At 42.3% G+C, this 17583-nt stretch overlaps 1 protein-coding gene across 5 annotated transcripts in view; it reads right to left on the reverse strand.

Annotated features, from left to right (window-relative positions):
• Window positions 1–733: 733 nt before the first annotated feature.
• The window catches only part of DYM (dymeclin), a 177682-nt gene continuing 160832 nt past the window's right edge, over window positions 734–17583 (reverse strand). For all 5 annotated transcript variants that reach the window (XM_080973461.1, XM_080973462.1, XM_080973465.1 and 2 more), the window contains one exon: window positions 734–3164. In XM_080973461.1, coding sequence (XP_080829587.1) covers window positions 3015–3164 — 150 coding nt within the window. In that variant the 3' untranslated portion in view covers window positions 734–3014. The remainder of the gene's footprint in view (window positions 3165–17583) is intronic.

A 17583-nucleotide genomic window follows, 5' to 3' on the forward strand; every position in this document is an offset into this window, starting at 1 on the left:
CCCTGGAAATGTCTTGGCAATAGGTGAAAATAGGGAGACGCTGATTCTTGAACCTTGAGTAGTAGGCCAGCCTTCCTCAACCTTGGGTCCCCAGTTATTGTTGGACTACAATGCCCATCATTCCTAGCTAGCAGGACCAACTGAAAAGCAAGAGGGGAGAAGCTGGTGGCCGCACTTCATAAAATCACAGAGTTGCTCAGTGAAAAAACCCTCTGCTTGAGGATTTTTCTATCTACTAAGCCGCTTTCTGAGCAAAAGCAGAATATAGAAACAGGTCATTTGCACCCTTGGCTCCATTGCTGTGAAACTCCCGCTCTTCTCCCTGGGAAGCCTTCCTGGGCCCATCATTGTATGCATTTCATTACCAGGTAAATTATATACTGTTTTTGGAAGGCCTTTCAGAGATGTCAATTGCCGAGCATGATTTATTATTTGCTGCTGCGACAGGAAATGCTGCTGGGGCAGATGTACCATTGCTAGTGTACTGTTGCTATTACATTGTTTCCAGATTTTAACTGATGCTTTGTTGCTGTTTGGATTGTTTTAATACTTTGTTGTTGCTCTTCTCTGTTTTGGGTAATTTGTAGAAGAAGGTTACACATTACATACATAGCCATTTTCTGGCACTGAACAGGAGCCCTGATTTTGAAATACGATTTTGCTAGCGTTTGCCAAAGTGATAAATATTACAGGGGAAAGGGAAGGACTACAGAAAACGCAAAACACTGCAATGCATGGTGCTTTTCCATCCTTTTTATTACTACATGGTAACTTTTCCACACCAAGTACTGAAAAGGATTTCCAAAGATGGTAGTTTATAGATCTGGAGGACACAAAGGAGTATTGATGGATGTACCAGACTGCAGTCTCCAGGACATCAATAGACCTTCATAGTGCCTAAAAGAGTCAACCACACAAGGATTAAGTTCAGTATAAAACCATCTCCTGTCTTGGGCCTATTCTGCTGTTTCAGCAATGAATCATGGCTCCTCCAGTTCTAGGCTTGCTGACCCATATTTAAAATCTGAAAAGAAAGCTCAAGAGTAAAAATGCTTCTTGTCTTGTGACATTCAGCAGCTTAGTGTCATCAGGATGGGACAGCCTGAACTGCAATAACTTGCTTTCTTAATTGACCCTTGCAGACAGCACAAAGAAAACCCTTGTAATTTGGTTATATGATTGATTCCCTCCCAATCTGAAGACCTAGGCGGCCAGCAGGTCCTGCTAGGGATGTAATGGCGAGGATTTCCTGACTACTTTCAATAAGCGACAAGGCCAGAAAAATTAAGAGTGTTCAATGACCTTCAGCAGTAGATATCTCACTGTAGTTTAATCCAACTGTTCCAGGCAAGCCTCAGAATTTGTTAACTTAGAAGAACACTTTCAAAACATTGACTTTTCCCAAGATGTGCAGTCGTGCAGTCAACAGTCCTTTATTTAAAGGTTGCAAAAAACATTACAAAGAATTCACCTTCCTTTGACTAATATATCAAAAACAAAGAAAAGCCCAAGCACAGCATAAAATCCTATTTACTCCTATTTTCAATCACCTTCCAATTTTCTTAATGTTACACTGAAAACGTTGATAATTCAGTCTTCATATTGCCTCTTCCCCAAATCTGTGTCTGTGCAAAGTCCTATGAATTCATATGCTATGCATTTCTCTCTACATCTGCAATTTTAAATAAATATGACAAGGGTTTTAAGTTCCAATTCTGCAAAATGCCATACAGGACCTTGCTTATGGTGGAAGGACACACGATTCTAACATTTGTCAGGAGGTTGTTTGTTTGTTTTAAAAAAGAGCAAAACATTCCACATAAAAAAGAGGTGTGTCACCATCTCCCTCCAATACATAATAAAGTGTGCCACATTTACCATGCTGGGCAAGGTAATATACTAATGTATGTCATCAGTTCCTTTTTCACTGAAGCCTGGCATGCCGTTCTGTGCATTTGAAGGTAATCACCATAAGCCCACATTCCACGTGAAAAGTTTATATTAAACATTTCCCTCTATTCTCCCCCATTTGCTGGCAAACACAGCATTTGCCCATTCCCTTTAAACCAGGGAGAATGAAAAAGTATATTGTAGGACACTCTTTTGAAACATTCAGAGATGTACTGCACATCTCTGGCAAAAACCTGAAAGTACAGGAGGCACACCTCTGTTCTGCTGAATTTTGATCACTTTCCCGCACCCTTCCAAGGAGTCCATGAAAATGTGTGAAATACAACACCAAAACTCTGGAAATGAATGGGCATGATCCGGTGGGAGAATCACCTGCACAACCCTTATTGAGATGGATACATTTTTTATATTTATTTTTTGCAGATGGCACTCCTTGTGGGCTGCTCTTAATTCTGTTAAACTTTCATTAAGTATTAGTAGCCAGAAAGACAAACTTTTAGTGCCTTATCAAAATCACGCTGAAAATCCTCCCTCATTGTAGGGGTCAACCTTATCAAAATCAAGGATTTATCCTTCCTGCCTCAATACGAAATAGCATTAATGCTGTAATATTTTTAAATTGCATCAGTCAGACATTTCAGTTCTATACAACGTTAAAGGGGGGAGATTGTTCTGATGATCAAATGAGAAGCCCATAGCAACAACACAAAAGTAATAATAATAAAAAAGTGAAGAACAACCAGAAAGCTTGAAGGAAACCAGCTTGCAAATGCTGACTTCTCAAATCAAAATACTTCCCCCCACTTTCCTGTTTTACAATTTTGTTCTCAGTTTTTAAAAAGCTGCTCATTGCTAACATCTTGCTTTATCACCCCCAAGCTCAGAGCCGCTAGAAAAAAATCTCTTGGGTTTTTTTGTTTTTTTTTTTTACAAATATATAAATAAAAGCATACAATCTTGTGAGAGTTCCCCTATTATTCTGGTTCCTAATAAGCCCCCTGAAAATGGCAGCGAGGCTGTACATTAGTAACAAACTTCCTGTTCCATAGGTTGAAGGGATGCATTCTGGGAGGGGGTGGGCGGGCCATGTGGATGTCTCCCCTTCAGCCAGAATCCATAGTAAAGAGCTGGATGTCTTGTGGGCTCCAGTAAAGTGCCACTGCAGAATTGTACACGAGGGACCAGACGTAAGGGATGAAGAACTCCTCAGGTTGCTCCTCTTCCACGTATTTAAACTTCAGCTCTGGAAATTTCTGGAAAGGAAAGGACAAGCAGAGAATGAATGAATGAATGCATGAAAGCCCGAGGGAGACCCGAGAAGTCGAATAATTTCTTGGTGAATGCAACAAGCGAGAAAGGAATTAATTCTTCAGGCCTAAAAGGAGCAAGTCGAGGAAGTCGGCAAGCTATTTGCTTTCTTGGAACACAGATCGGCTGCTCGATTCCAAGGTTCTTATGTTTTGTATCTACCCAAGGTTCAGAATGCACATTCCAGTGGGAGAATGGCAATTATGCTACCCTTTGTTCCTCGTAATACTTTCCCATAAAAGTTTATGGGGGGAGGTGGGAGGAGGAGGAGACTGGCCTTGGGTCTTCTGCGTTGCTTCCATTCTGCCCAGCCAGCTCCTTCCCTCCCTCTTGTCCTATAAGCGTTGTCCAAAATGTATCAGTTGCAGAAGCACTCAATACCGCTGTTCGTATTAGCCTTTCGGAAGAAATGCATCAAGAATCTTCCTGCCGTGCTCCTCGCTGGGCCTGGGACCAGCAGTCACTTTCTACAGTCCCCCCTCAGTATTTATTCTGCAGCTACAGCCAAAACCAGGCTTCCTCAACCTGGTGCCCTCCAGGTGTCTGAACTACAAATCCCATCACTCCTGGCCAAAGACATGCGAAGTATGAAGTGCAAGCTGCCTGTTCTCTGGCATCCCTGGGAAGAGCCATGCAAGAGCCACACATGTTGTTTCATGTTGGGATGCCCTTAAAGGGGAAAAACAAAAATTAATGAGCTCTCCCCCTTTCCTTTCCTTTTTTTTTTTTTTTTTACTGACTTCTAAATACTGCCTGTGTCAAGGGCTTGGCGGGAGTTCAGACAAAAGCCACATTTCAGCCATCAGTTCGAGCGAAGATAAAACACGTCCCACTTCGTTATTTATAATGATGTGGGCAAGGCTAAGTACAAACTGCTGCACTGTGACAGAAGGAGAGTGAGGTTGGCAAATAACAACGGGCAGTGAGAGAAGGCAAAGGCCCAGTAGAGAGAGTCAAGACTTGGGTCTCCTGGGGGCTGGATCCCGTATTACGGAGTGGTCTTAGGCTAGCCGCTTCCTCTCACAAGTCCTCCAATTTATCATGCTTCAGTGAATTAGTATTTCTTTTTTGTTATTGCGAACTGCCTTGAGGTGTTCTTTTTTTTATGAAGGGCGGTATTGAATTTTTTAAAAAATAATTTAATGTGGCCAGAGAGTCCTATCTCCACCTCGTGCCGCCTTCTGCAGCTGCTGTGACGGTGGGTGACACAGCGCTTGACAGACAAAAGCCTGCCACGCTGCGCCAGAGTTGCTTTTGAGTAAACATGCACAGGGGCCAGGATGTAAAAGTCAAGACCCAAAGACCAGCATGTAATCTGGAACTGCTGACTATATAAAACAGGCTATCTATGGGCACAGTTGAACACTTCTAAGTGTTCCATAAATTCCAATGGGAAAGATTTAGTCACATGCTGGATCGTTCCCTAAACAATGAAGCAAAGTGATAAAAATGTCTTCCTGTCAGATGAATACACATGAATACATTGCGGACGAACGGTGTGTGCACACGTGTGTTTGTGTCATGACTAAATTAAGTCCCACTGGTTTCAATAGTCTAATTATGACAAAATCTGGATCTAACTCACAGATGACCTTCTGAGCAGGCTATCTGTTCTGATCCCCAAGAAGCCACCGTATAGATTTCCAGGCAATTATCCTCTTTTTATTGATCAAGCCAGGTGCTGGCAGGTGCCAGTGTTGGCATCTTCAGAGACAATGGAAGAGGGCACCATCAGGGGTAAAGTCAAAGTGCTGGTGAGTTTCAGTGCCTCCTGTGACTCTAGAGACCAATACAGGGGCTCTCCCAGCAAGAAAGGCAACCCATAGTGCTCATATCATACTTAACGCCAATAAAGTTGTGCTTATAACTTGTAACTGCTGTTTCCCGTGATGTTTTTGCAGCATTAGCAGCACCCAACTGACCTCTCCGGGACACAAGCCTGGGCAGGATACGTAGGAGTCCTGGGCTGCCCAGGGAACAAGACCTCACTGCAGGCAATCCAGTTTCACTGTCACATGAACTAACCCTGGAGAGAAAGCCCCTTCTTGTGCCGCCTTTTCTCCAAAATGAAACTGCTCAGTCCAGTCTAAGCCTGCTCACCCCATGCCCTTGTAACGATAACATTATTTGCCTGAACAACCACAAGAAGTCCTGTCCTTCCTTCCTGAGAAAAGCTGAGTCTGAGCTGGTGGCTGGAACAGGACTATGTAGCTAGACGGGTCCAAAGTTTACCAGACTGTCTGAGCCATCGAGTCTGCGATAGAATGCAAAACCTCAGGAAGTCCCCATGAACAGATGCAAGAGCCGCAGTTTCACTGCTACTTTCGTGCATAACCCCCATAGGCGCCCAAAAGATCATGCAGATAGCAGGAGAAGATCATAACCCTTTGCTCCAGAGGGTTTAATGCTACTCAGAATCAGGAGGCCACTGCAGTTCATTAAATATCAGCTTGCAGCCTCCACCAAGGACCTCCTGCACTTTGCAGTGCCCTCCTGCTTATCAGTATTTATATATTTAAAATATTTCTCTGCCATCTTTCCACCATTCAGCCTTCAAGACAGCTAGTGTAGAAATGTAGTTCAGGGGGAGAAAATACAAAACAGATCAGAACAAAAACTGGACTGAAATTAATTTTTTAAAACTTCACTGGATTAAAAGAGAAGCTCATTTAAATATCTATCTATCGATCTATCTATCTATCTATCTAACCTGATGCTGAAAAGAAAAGGAATAAAAGAAAAGAGGAGTAGGTCAACATCTCTGGGGAGAGCACAGCACAACTTGGGAGCCATGACTGAGAAGCCACACATCAAACCACAAAAGGTAGGAGCACCAGAACAGGGTGTCAGATGACCACCTTAGCCAATGGGCAGATAGATATGGGAGAAAGTGGTTTCCAGGTAGCCTGGCCCTAGGCTGTTCAAGACTTTATAGGTCCAACACCACATCTTCAAATTGTGTCTGAAAACCAACTGGGAGCCACTGGAGATTTTTGAGCAATGGAGTGATATGTTCCTAGCACAAAGGCCATCCTTGTTGTGTCACATTGTGCTGGAGGTCTGATTCATCTAAGTTCAGGCTAGATCCTTCTGTGTAGTGGCACCTGTCTTGTGAAGCATACTGTCCACTGACGTTAGATAATAGCCAATGTTGCTCACCTTTCGCCAGATGCCAAAAATATAACAACAACAACTACTACAACTACTACTACTACTACTTATTATTTTTACCCCGCCCATCTGGCTGGGCTTCCCCAGCCACTCTGGGCAGCTTCCAACAAAATATTAAAATACAGTAATGCATCAAACATTAAAAGCTTCCCTAAACATATATATTCCCTAAATATATATTTCTACAGGCTTTCCCCCAGCCAGCATTGGATTTCTCTTTGGAAAACTGTTTTTATCGGCTTTTATTTGTTGTAATTTATTGTTGTTATATACTATTATGATGTTTGGCACAGTTTGGTGGTCTAGAAATCTTTGAAATACAGTGGTACCTTGGGTTACAAACGCTTCAGGTTACAGACTCTGCTAACCCAGAAATAGTACCTCGGGTTAAGAACTTTGCTTCAGGATGAGAACAGAAATTGTGCGGCGGTGGTGCGGCAGGCCCCATCAGCTAAAGTGCTATCTCAGGTTAAGAACAGTTTCAGGTTAAGAACGGACCTCCAGAATGAATTAAGTTCTTAACCCGAGGTACCACTGTAGATAAAATAAAATAAAAGCAGTGCGTTCCAGTTAAGAACTCAGCTGCTGAATTTTTAATCAGATGGTGCTTCCAAACTGGTTTTTAGAGGCAGTTCCACATACAATCCATTGCAGTAATCTAATCTGGAAGTTACCAAGGCATTGGATAATTATGGCAAGATCATCTTTTTGCAGAAACAGACATAATAGTCTGGCCATGGCTGTTAAGTCTAAGGGGGGCTTAAGAAATGTGAGGCCAACGTCTAAAAACAGAAGAAGGTGCTAATGAATTTGTGAGGGACAGCAGGAACATGCTCCCTCACCATGCCTCTCATGTGCCAATGTGCCTGTATGCTTGATGTTAGTGAGAAAGGGGTTGTATGTGCACAGGACTCGGACAGCGAATCTCAACTATAGTTACTTACTAATCCTGAATATGCAGCGGTCAGTGGTCACAATCCTGCCACTTCCGTGTTCAGGAGGAACACGTGAAGGGTAGTTGGATCGTGTTCATCCCCATGGGGGATAAAGTGGTCATAAAAGCTGATGCATCTTGTAGCGCTTTTTTTTTATATTCACATTTAAAAAGCGTATACTCTGAACATGACAAACTTGTGTGTACAGACCCATGTGTGTTGTGCTATTGGCTAAAGCTCCCTACTGAGCTTTGCACTTGGTGGCAAACACGTTACTGGGGATCACAAGGAGACGGTTGCTGTGCTCATATCCTGCTTATAGGCTTCCCTGGTGCACTTGGTTGGTCACAGTGGTAGCAGAATACTGGACTAGGTAGGCCTTTGGTATTCCTATGTTCTTATGAGTTTACTACTGATCCTTATGTGGAATGGTCCCAAGATCCCATGCTTTACAACTGGTCTTTGATTTCCACTGTCCCGCTTTCTTTCAACTCTGAACAGTTAAGGCACCACAGTGAATCTCAGTACAACATACAAGATGTGTTCACTGCTTTCAAGATGCTTATGCCCTCCTCTGCTACAACAGACAAATAATTCATGCTTTTATAAGGAGAAAGTTTAAGCGCCCTGGACAAACCTGTAATATTTTATGTACTTTCAATGGTTTCAATTTGTGCAAATCTAACAGAAAGCAATAAACTCAAACTTTTGCAAACAGCAAGCTGTTCCTTTGAAGGCTTATTCTCTTGCCCAGGCTGTCTGCCGTGGTGCTTGCCATTGTCTTTTCTGGAGTATTAGGCAAGTTGGAGATCCCCCTGTGCCTCACAAGTACACCCCCCTTTTCAGGTTCCACTGGCACTGTTTGCATTGCTTTCCTTTTGCTGCCGACAGAAAGTCGCCGCGACCTGCATCAGCTGAAAATGGGGATGTGATTCGGTTGAAGTGTCCACATGGTATGCAGCTGCAGAGTCTGCCTGATAGTATCTTTATGCCTTTTTTTGGACTTACAGAAGAGACATCAACTGTGGAAAAACTCACAGTCAAGAGAGACAAAGCAGACCAGTGGAAATTTACAGGGCAAAGCAAGTTCTGTCCCCTTTCATCTGCAGGCATGCCTTGACTATAAAGCTCATTAGAGCTTTAATGCTAAATGAGTTTAAAGAGCCAGCCTCGTGGCCATTTCTCACATATACACAGTACTCTCTTGCAATGCTCCCTAGAAGTTGCTTATGGCTCATAATGGTGCTTAGTGTGCCAGCCTGAGCTATAGGTAGTTTTGGCACCATATCCTAGCATGGAAAGAAGCACAGCTTAGTAACAGAGCTAATCTTTGCATGCAGACTGTTTCAGGTTCAAACTCTGATCCACTGTGCAAAACTCATGCTATGGCGGAAAGGGCTATAAAATCAAGAACTCTCAAGCTGAAATCCTATTAGCTGGATCACAGCAGCTGAGATCAATGGAACATGATCACAAATCCCAGACAAGAGATTATTTAGGTAATATGCAGTTCCCTCAATGTTCAGCAGCAACTTCATGAGAACTCTTAGGACTATATCCTAAAACCCCACATGAGAATTTGCCCATTGTGATAGTTACTGGCCTGGCTTTTGAACTCGGCACCCAGTTCGCAGGACTACAACTAGTCTGGGAATGCAAATAAACAAGTATTCTCCAAAGTGTGACAAGCCATCTCATGAAAGCTATATGGAGGTAGTCCAACTAAAGAAACAAACTGCAGATCTGCTGCTTATTTGTGTGGATAGCAGTATCAAATCTTGTAAGAAATTTAACACCACGCATCTCTCCTACAAAACGCACACACATATGGGAAAGGGTATTTCATTTATGTATCAAGTAAGGAACTAACTGGTTTTAAGAAAATGTCCTTTACCAAACTGACTTGGTTTGGTTCTTTTAGTCCCACAGCAGAAACATCTGGAATTGGAACAGTATTTAAGACCTTACCCCATCAAACAGATCCCTGGTTAAAAATAATAATCAGTTAATTATACAAGGCCACCTTCAACTATAGTAGAGGGTATGATGATAATTTGCAAGGTATGACTCAGTTTCTCTGATAGTATGAGAAGTAGAGGCAATTACCCATATACAGCGGCACAGACACTTTTGCCAACTAACCCCAAACCAGAGAAAAAAGGACAAAGGAGGGAAGAAGACAATAGATAATTTCCACTCCCATTTAATATCAGCCAAACCTCTCTTGTATATTTTAGGAATTAATATTGGATAAGTATGTGATGCAGCTATTTATAGCAATGGAGATGCTTTAGTTATATTTGTCAAGTTACAGACATGAAACAATTGGAAAGGAGTCTAGTGCTATGAACTTGCCCCCTTTTTTTACAGTGTGCTGTTTAAATTATGTCTTTGGGCTGCATTTTCAAGATGGCAGAGAAGACATTAACAAGGGAGGCAAACTGCGGGTGAACAAACACACAAGGCTTAGCTTGTTACGTCCATGTTGGTCTTATAGAACTAAAGTCAAGAGTAGTTTAAGATGAAAGGTCACAATTGCTGCAATTCAATGGACATTTGGGAGAAGGCCCCATGGCATGCAATGGGGATTTACTTCTGTTTAGCCAGGCACAGGATCAGACTGTTGATAAAAAAGGTAACACATGCTTTTTAGTGCCGTTTATTTCAATGGGAGTCTTAAATCACATTACTTTCCTTTGTCCCACTGAAACTGATAGGAGTAAAAAGTGTTTCAGTTTGGCTGGAACATGCTGAAATGAAACGCCTCATTCAGCTCTTCTTCAGACAAGAAATAGATGAGAATAATCACAACAGAGAATAGTGTGTTGCTTGTTTCGTCTCTGAAGGACAACAAAAAATGATCTGTAAAAAAAGTCACTCTTAAATCTGCTCCAACTCACAAGGCGGAGATATGTACATAAAACACAATTCCATTTACTAGATCAGCTGAAGAGCAAACAAACTTTAAAAATGCACAAAATTCTGCAGGATGCAGACTGGGAAGACATACAAGGCAGTCCAATGACAGAGATCACCTTTGCTATTCTGTGTGCCCTTCATATTCTGGGACAAATATGGATAAAAGCCCTTTCTAAACAAAAGCATGGAAAGTAGAATTACGTGCTTATGTAACGGAGACTAAAGTGTACACAATCTGGGAAATGGAGAAAGAGGTGTTAACACCGTACAATATTCATTTGGGTCCATGGGGGCAACTCCCTGAAATAAATAGGTGCTTTGTCTTTTTATGTAGGGAATTACGTGGGCATGAGGAATGATTTCATAATGGGATTAGACAGACAAGGGAGGGTTATGCACTACGTGACAGAAATGGTTGACGAGGAAACTGTTTCAAGGCAGACATATTGGGAAACAACTGAGGAAAATGACAAGATCCCTCTAAACAAGCAAGCAATAAACTACTGACTAAAAAACAACAACCATAAAACGGTTCTACTTCCTGACCTTGCTAAAGCATTTGTGACCCCATTTAAGCATACAAAGTGATTGACTGCTCAGACAGATAAGTAAAATCCCTTTGTATGTTTCTGAGTTTGGGGAATTAAAAACTGAAAAACAGAATAATCCCCAGAGCTGCATTAACGCAGTCATTGCATATTGTCATCTTGCCCTGCCATACAAAAGGAGATGAGCCTATTAGGGAGCTACTGGGGACAACCCTCACCGATACGAAATGGACATCAATTGCTTCCTGGTGAGGGATTTGAAGAGGACACATATCAGCTGGAGGCTATTTTTGGACATGCCATGAAAGCACTGCATGAGCTTTAGAGCTAAAACATCTTCTTATTTCATTTAAATATGAAAAACATTACAAGGTAGATGATGATTAGTGCCTTAACCTGCACATTAAGCACCTGAAGTGCCAAAGAGAGCAATGGCAAAACAAATTCTCTACCTGCACCAAGTCCCAGTTTCAATCACTGATGTCTCTTAAGTTTCAAGGACCACAGGGAGCAGAAGAGGAAAAGACCTGTGCCTGAGACCCTGGAGAACCTCCCTCCTACCAGAGTAGACAGCACTAAACTAGATGGACCAACAGTCATATGCTCATAGAATAACAGAATTATAGAATTGGAAGGAACCCCCAAGGCTCATATAATTCAACTCCCTGCAGTCACAACCAAAACTTCCCTGACAGATACTCATCCAAGATCTGTACTTTCCCAGAAATACCACATGGTATAAACTTGAGCACAAATATTTTGCCTAAAATGGCCCCAAAAAGCCAGCACATTTTGCTTGCTCAAGTGACAGTACAGTGAACAAGCCCCATGAAAACCAAGCATGGGCATTTTTGCCTCCTGCCTTTCCTTTGCAAAACATATGACAATGTGCTGACTTTCTCCCATAGGACTATTAGTAAGTAAAACTCTTAACAATTTTGTTGAGATGAACCTCCACTTCATTGTTTGCAAACTTGGCTGGTGGCCCCTTTGTCAGCCCAATCCACTGGCTTCTGTGCACACATGAAGTTCCACCAAGAACTGTATATGAAACAGTCCTTGGTACTGGAGGATGGAATAGTCCTGGGATGCATGGAGCTCCATCCATGGTACTTGAATACGGACAGTTATAGATTGTTGTATGTTGTATGAAAATTATTATTTCAGAAATCTGAATTCAACCCAATGACCATCTCTCTATAAACCTCTCAACTCAATACCTAAAATAACTTCATTAAAAAACAGGAATATTTACAATAATATTTACATTACCAAATAAAGTTATTTTAGGTTCTGGAGACATGTCTGGCATTAAATGCTACTGATCAACTGTTTTAAAATAGTCTTCCCTTTTTGGGACATTATTAAATATCCATATTCATTTTCTGTTATATAACAATTAAAATTTCTTTTCCATTTGTTTTAAAACAAAAAAGTAGTTGTTCATGATTTAGCAAGAAAATATAATTTTACTTGTAAGGTAAAAAGTAGAGGACGCTATAATCCAACTATCAACATTTGATTCTACGCATAGGTAGGAATATTTAACTTTTAAGTTGCATAATGTTATGTCTCACCTAAAATACTGAAAAATAAATGGTTAAAAAACTTCCACTTTAACTACCAAGTCATCATACAAAATTTCATAGTTATCAGTCATGAAACTGTTTTTGTATCCAAATAAAAAGATTCCATAGGTTCTATTTTTCACCACTGCTTATTTGTTCATGATAAAATATTAGTGTTAAAAGGGGTTAAGCCTAGGCTAAAAAATGATTCAAGGTGTTTAGAGAGCAAAATGTTTCAATATTGTTACATAGCTCATCTCTGGAGGCAGAGTAAATCAAGTATCTCATTCCAACATATTCTTGTCCCACCATAGCAATCTTAATGATTTACAGCAATCAAAAAGAGAAACCAATTTCACTGCATAATAATACTGGGACTAAGGATATGTCTGTATTATATACTGAAGCCAGTTTTTAAATTGATTGGTAAACTGTTTAGATGATTTCTTCTGGGAGAACCTTTATTGTTGTAGTCTTGTGAGGATTCTAAAAATGCTCACCCAGATCTCTAGCCTTGTCTGGAACAATAATGCTAAGATGCCTTATTTGAAAATCATAGTGTTTAAATAGGCTTAAAGCCAGTTACAACTAGTAGTGTAGACATGCCCCAACTAACTATTGAAGTGAGAGGAGGCCACTTTGTAATCTACTTGAAACCTTCAGACATAAATTGAATAATGCATACATAAAATGACAACATGTTACACTGGGATCCAGGCTTTAAAACATTTTTAACAGCAGGAAGTTCCTGATTGGATCTAGGAATTGTGTAAACAGATATTTAAGAAACTGCCAACGAAGATCCACAGCATATTGAAGTTAAGCAGTGTTAGAAACACAGATATACAAGCCAGTCGCCGACCTTAAACCTAGGTTATGGGTGCAACAACGGAATGTCTAGGCACTCTTTTCTATAAGAAGAACCCAGTTTTAATCTGAAATCTTAGGCTCAGTACTGCGCCCAGAGCTCAGAAACTGCTCACGCTAATGAAATTCCCTGTCGCAACTTGCACCTCGAATGATGGGAGTTTCGAACACTGAGGTCAAGGTATGCAAAATGGAAGTTGGTCCTGATTAACACACAGTCCTTCCCCATCCCCACTGCAATCTCCTTTCGTATTCTCTGCCTCGAGATTTATGACAATTCCCATGTTACAGTGGAAATGGGGAAAGAAGTGGTGGTGGTGATGTTCATTCTTATTTGTCCCCACCATTCTCAGTATGAACCAGCACTTGGCTTCGGCGTAGCCAGGGCTGGTTCCAGTTTCACCACATTTAAACAGCAGAGATTAAGCAGACGGGGCTCCAAAAAGGTGAAAAACCCCTTCCTTGTTTAAAAATAGACTTCTGCGTTTTTGGTTTCACAAAAATCCTTTTCATGCGGAGAGTGGCAGAAGGAATGGCAGCGTGAGTCAGCCTGCATGCTTTTCTAAAGAGGCTCCAGACATGCTTTCACCCAGAACTGGTGCAAAGCAATGATATCATTGCAAAAAGGCCTAAGGAGCCAGAAAGGACAAGCTGTGGGCAAGCGGGGGTAAAGGTCACACCCAGCACACCAATGCCCAGTACCACATCTGGTCTGTTTCAGGAGCTGGAAGGCAATGGGGCCTGCCCCCCCCTCTCCATCTGCCCAGCCACTTCCAGAGCAAAAGCCCCAAATCTCTTTCCCAAGCCCATCCCTCTCAACAGACTGGTTCCTAATGGAAGCAGAATTCCATAGATGCAGCTAAAACCGTTCATCAACCCCTATCCTGTGACCTCTTATGTATGGTGCCTGAAGGCGTGTAACCCCCCTCTCTTTTTTTGCTTATGGAAATAGGGATGGCGTAGCTTTGGCAAAACAAGTGTCCAGCAGTGGCAATAAGTTTCTTAATAAAGTTCTTGATTTTGTACGTTTTAGTCTGAGAAAGCCAGACCTGTAAATATTACAAAATGATAACAATCGCTTAAGAACAAGAGACAGACTTACTGTCACCAGCTGTTAACTTTCTGATCAGGGCAGCCTAGGAAGTGGGTCCTTATCTGTCTTAGTTCAGGACATGCTGACTAACACCCCTATTGAGGCAGCAGACCTTTGGCTCCACAATCGTTGTGTATTGGAAAATGTACGTGGCTGCCTGACATTATTCCCTTCTTAAGTAACTGAAGGTCTCAGAAGTGTTCAGAGAACTGTAATCCGGGTGGAGAAGGCCAGACACTGAAACGGGAGAAAAATCAAATTCATATCCCTGTACAGAGAAATGAAGATGTATTGCAACAGCAAAGTCTCTGAAAGTTCAACTGTTCCAGGACAGAAAAAGGAAGAAAGAAAAGTGGAGACAGGCGAATAGTGATGGAGTAAGAACATGCATCACACCCTGGGTGGAACGGGTTTAGTTATTTACTTAAAGATGACTGCATCTTTCCAGAGCCACAGTGTGGAGAGTCATGGGATGCTAACAAGGTTGCTTACGGGTGGCTTGCTCTACCTCTGTATCTCCCCATCGCGGCCCACTGAAAGCCCAGATAAGGGAAGCTCAGCTGCCTTTAGCAACTCCATTATATCTTTCCATGGCTTTCTGGCGCGGCTGATCAGGAGTGCTGGATCACAACTGAATAACTTGAGAGGCGTTCATGAGATAGCTTGAGTGCCTCTGCTCATTCCTATGGCTACTGGGAGTTTGCAGCCCAAGATGTAGCTAGTTAATTAAAATCAGCATGTGAAGTTCAGTCTCCTCAAACTGGTCCCCCCCCCCCCATTACCTGCACCTTAAGAGTTGCCAGGTCAGAGCAGTACAGTGAATGCAGTATTCCCCCATCAGGGTCCAAACTTATGGCCCAGCAGCACTATGTCCCTGTGGCTCCCTGCCCTACAACCTTCAGGTTCCCAACCCTTGTCTGCTCATTTGCTTCACACCACTTGTGTACAGCCATTTGTGTGAAGTTCTGCCCTCATCAGAGGTTCTTCAGTTCTTCTACTTCATGACTCCACCATGCATTTGTTTCGTTCAGATCCTTGCTTTCCCTTTTATTTAGCTCCAATGGGAACCATTGCTGCTGTTCAGGATGCTGGACAAGATGTGCCTTTTGTCTGATGCAGCAGGGCTCTTCTTCTCTACCCGATATCTTGATCACAACACCTCAATTCCATACCTCTCGTCTCCTGCAAGCCTCATTCTTCTATCGTTCCTTCAGGCACCTCAGTTTTAGTAGGCAGTCTGCTCCGTTTCTGCTTCTAGGACTCCTTGCCCCTTGGCTTGCCAGGACATATGCCCAGTCTTCAATTTCTCCCTGTGTGGTCTTAGTCTGAGCCAAACTGACAATGTTCTCTCCCCTTTCAAAAGCTGGGCTGCAATATTGCTTAGCTCCCTGAGCAATTGAGCATCTCACGCCAACTCACAAGCGCAATCAATCGGCACCAGATGCGCCACCACAAGAACAATATCAATTATTATTGCATTTGTATCCTGACCTTACTCCAAAGAGCTCAGAGTAGCACACACGGGGTTCTGTGATGTTATTATCCTCACATACACAAAGTGGTGTGCTGAGCAGATGGAAAATACAAGACGACAAGCAACTTTAAACCATGATTTCCCTACTGCATTTATGGAAGTTCAAATCATGATGCAAGTGCTTAACTATGGTTAATACATATAAAAGTTTGCTATGGTGTCTAAACTGATATTTGATTCTCCACACTAGTGTTTCCCAAACTTGGCTCTCCAGCTGTTTTTGGACTACAATTCACATCATCCCTGACCACTGGACCTGCTAGCTAGGGATGATGGGAGTTGTAGTCCAACAACAGCCAGAGACCTAAGTTTGGGAAACCCTGCACTACACCAATCTGGCTTTCTTCCTAGGGAAGGGAAGACAGATTCTTGCCTATATCTTCCTGGGATCAGCTCTGAGGAAATGCACAGCTTTTTCTTGGTACTTCAGACCTTGATCAGTGTGCATTTGAGGCTGCTACAAAAGATTCTGGGAATGTTTGGATTATGCTGCTATGAAGTAGACCAGTGACAAATAACTTTCTATTAAGTTTCTGTATGACCCGGGTCCTGCAGCCTCTGAGATGACTCAGTGTCTGGCCATGAAAAGGGACTCGATGTGGGCAAGCCTAAACGAAACTGAATGCCAACAAGACTGAAGTAATGATGAGCTCTCTGTATGTTTTGCTCTCCCTTTCCAAGCAGTGAAAAGATCATGATAAGTTCATGGTCAGTTGTTTTTGGAACACGATGCACTGGGATTTTCTTTGCCATTTGAAGACAGTTTGGAAACTTCAGCTGGTGCAGATTTCAGCGGCTGGGTTGCTCACCAGGGCAAGATGATTTGAGCATGGAAGCCAACCCTGGCCTGGCTACATTGGCTGCCAATTAGTTTCTGGGCCCAACTCAAAGTGCTGGTTTTGACCTATAAAGCCTTAAACAGCAGAGGACCGCAGTATTAACCAACCTGCAATCATCATCTGAGGCCCTTCTTGTGTGCCTCCACTGCGAGAGGTCCGAAGGGTGGCAACACAAGTACGGGCCTTTTCTGTGGTGGCTCCCCACTTGTGGAATGCTCTCCCCAGGAAGTCTTGCCTGGTGCTTTTCTTACATATCTTTAGATGCCTAGAAAAACATACTTCTTCTCCCAGGCCTGTGTGTGTGTGTGGAGTGGGGTGCACTGTTTTTGTTAGTTACTATGGTATGTATTTTTGTGTTTTTATATTGTAAACCGCCCTGTGATCCTCAGATGAAGGGCAGTGTAGAAATTTAAGAGACAAACACACACACACACACACACACACACACACACACACACTTTTTACAAATCTGGCAGGTTGGGAAAGAAGAATAGGGATGCATCAGTGAGGATATGCAATCTCAAATCAGAATCAAGGATAGGTCTCCAGAATTCAACTAACTCTGAGAACACTAGATTACTTTTGCTGCATGCTATTAGCTTCTAGCATTCATCACAGGCAATACCACTCCTTTCTCAGCTACAAACTGTGAGTATGACTTTCAGGACAATGACATGCATCCCAAGTGGCTGAACAAATGTTACAAGTTGCAAGTTTGCCAGCCTACTGCAGAGAGGCATCACAACCAATAATGCTCACTTTCCACTGGTTATTCAGAGTTGTAAGCATGGTAGTCATTGTTCTTACAATTCAAGATGGTGGTATAACCAGCTGAATAATTAGACAATGAGGATTGCATGCCATGATCCAAGGAAGAGAGTTTCAGGCAA

This window comes from Podarcis pityusensis (genome assembly GCF_964106645.2).
Source record: "Podarcis pityusensis genome assembly, chromosome: 11".
Classification (NCBI taxonomy): domain Eukaryota; kingdom Metazoa; phylum Chordata; class Lepidosauria; order Squamata; family Lacertidae; genus Podarcis; species Podarcis pityusensis.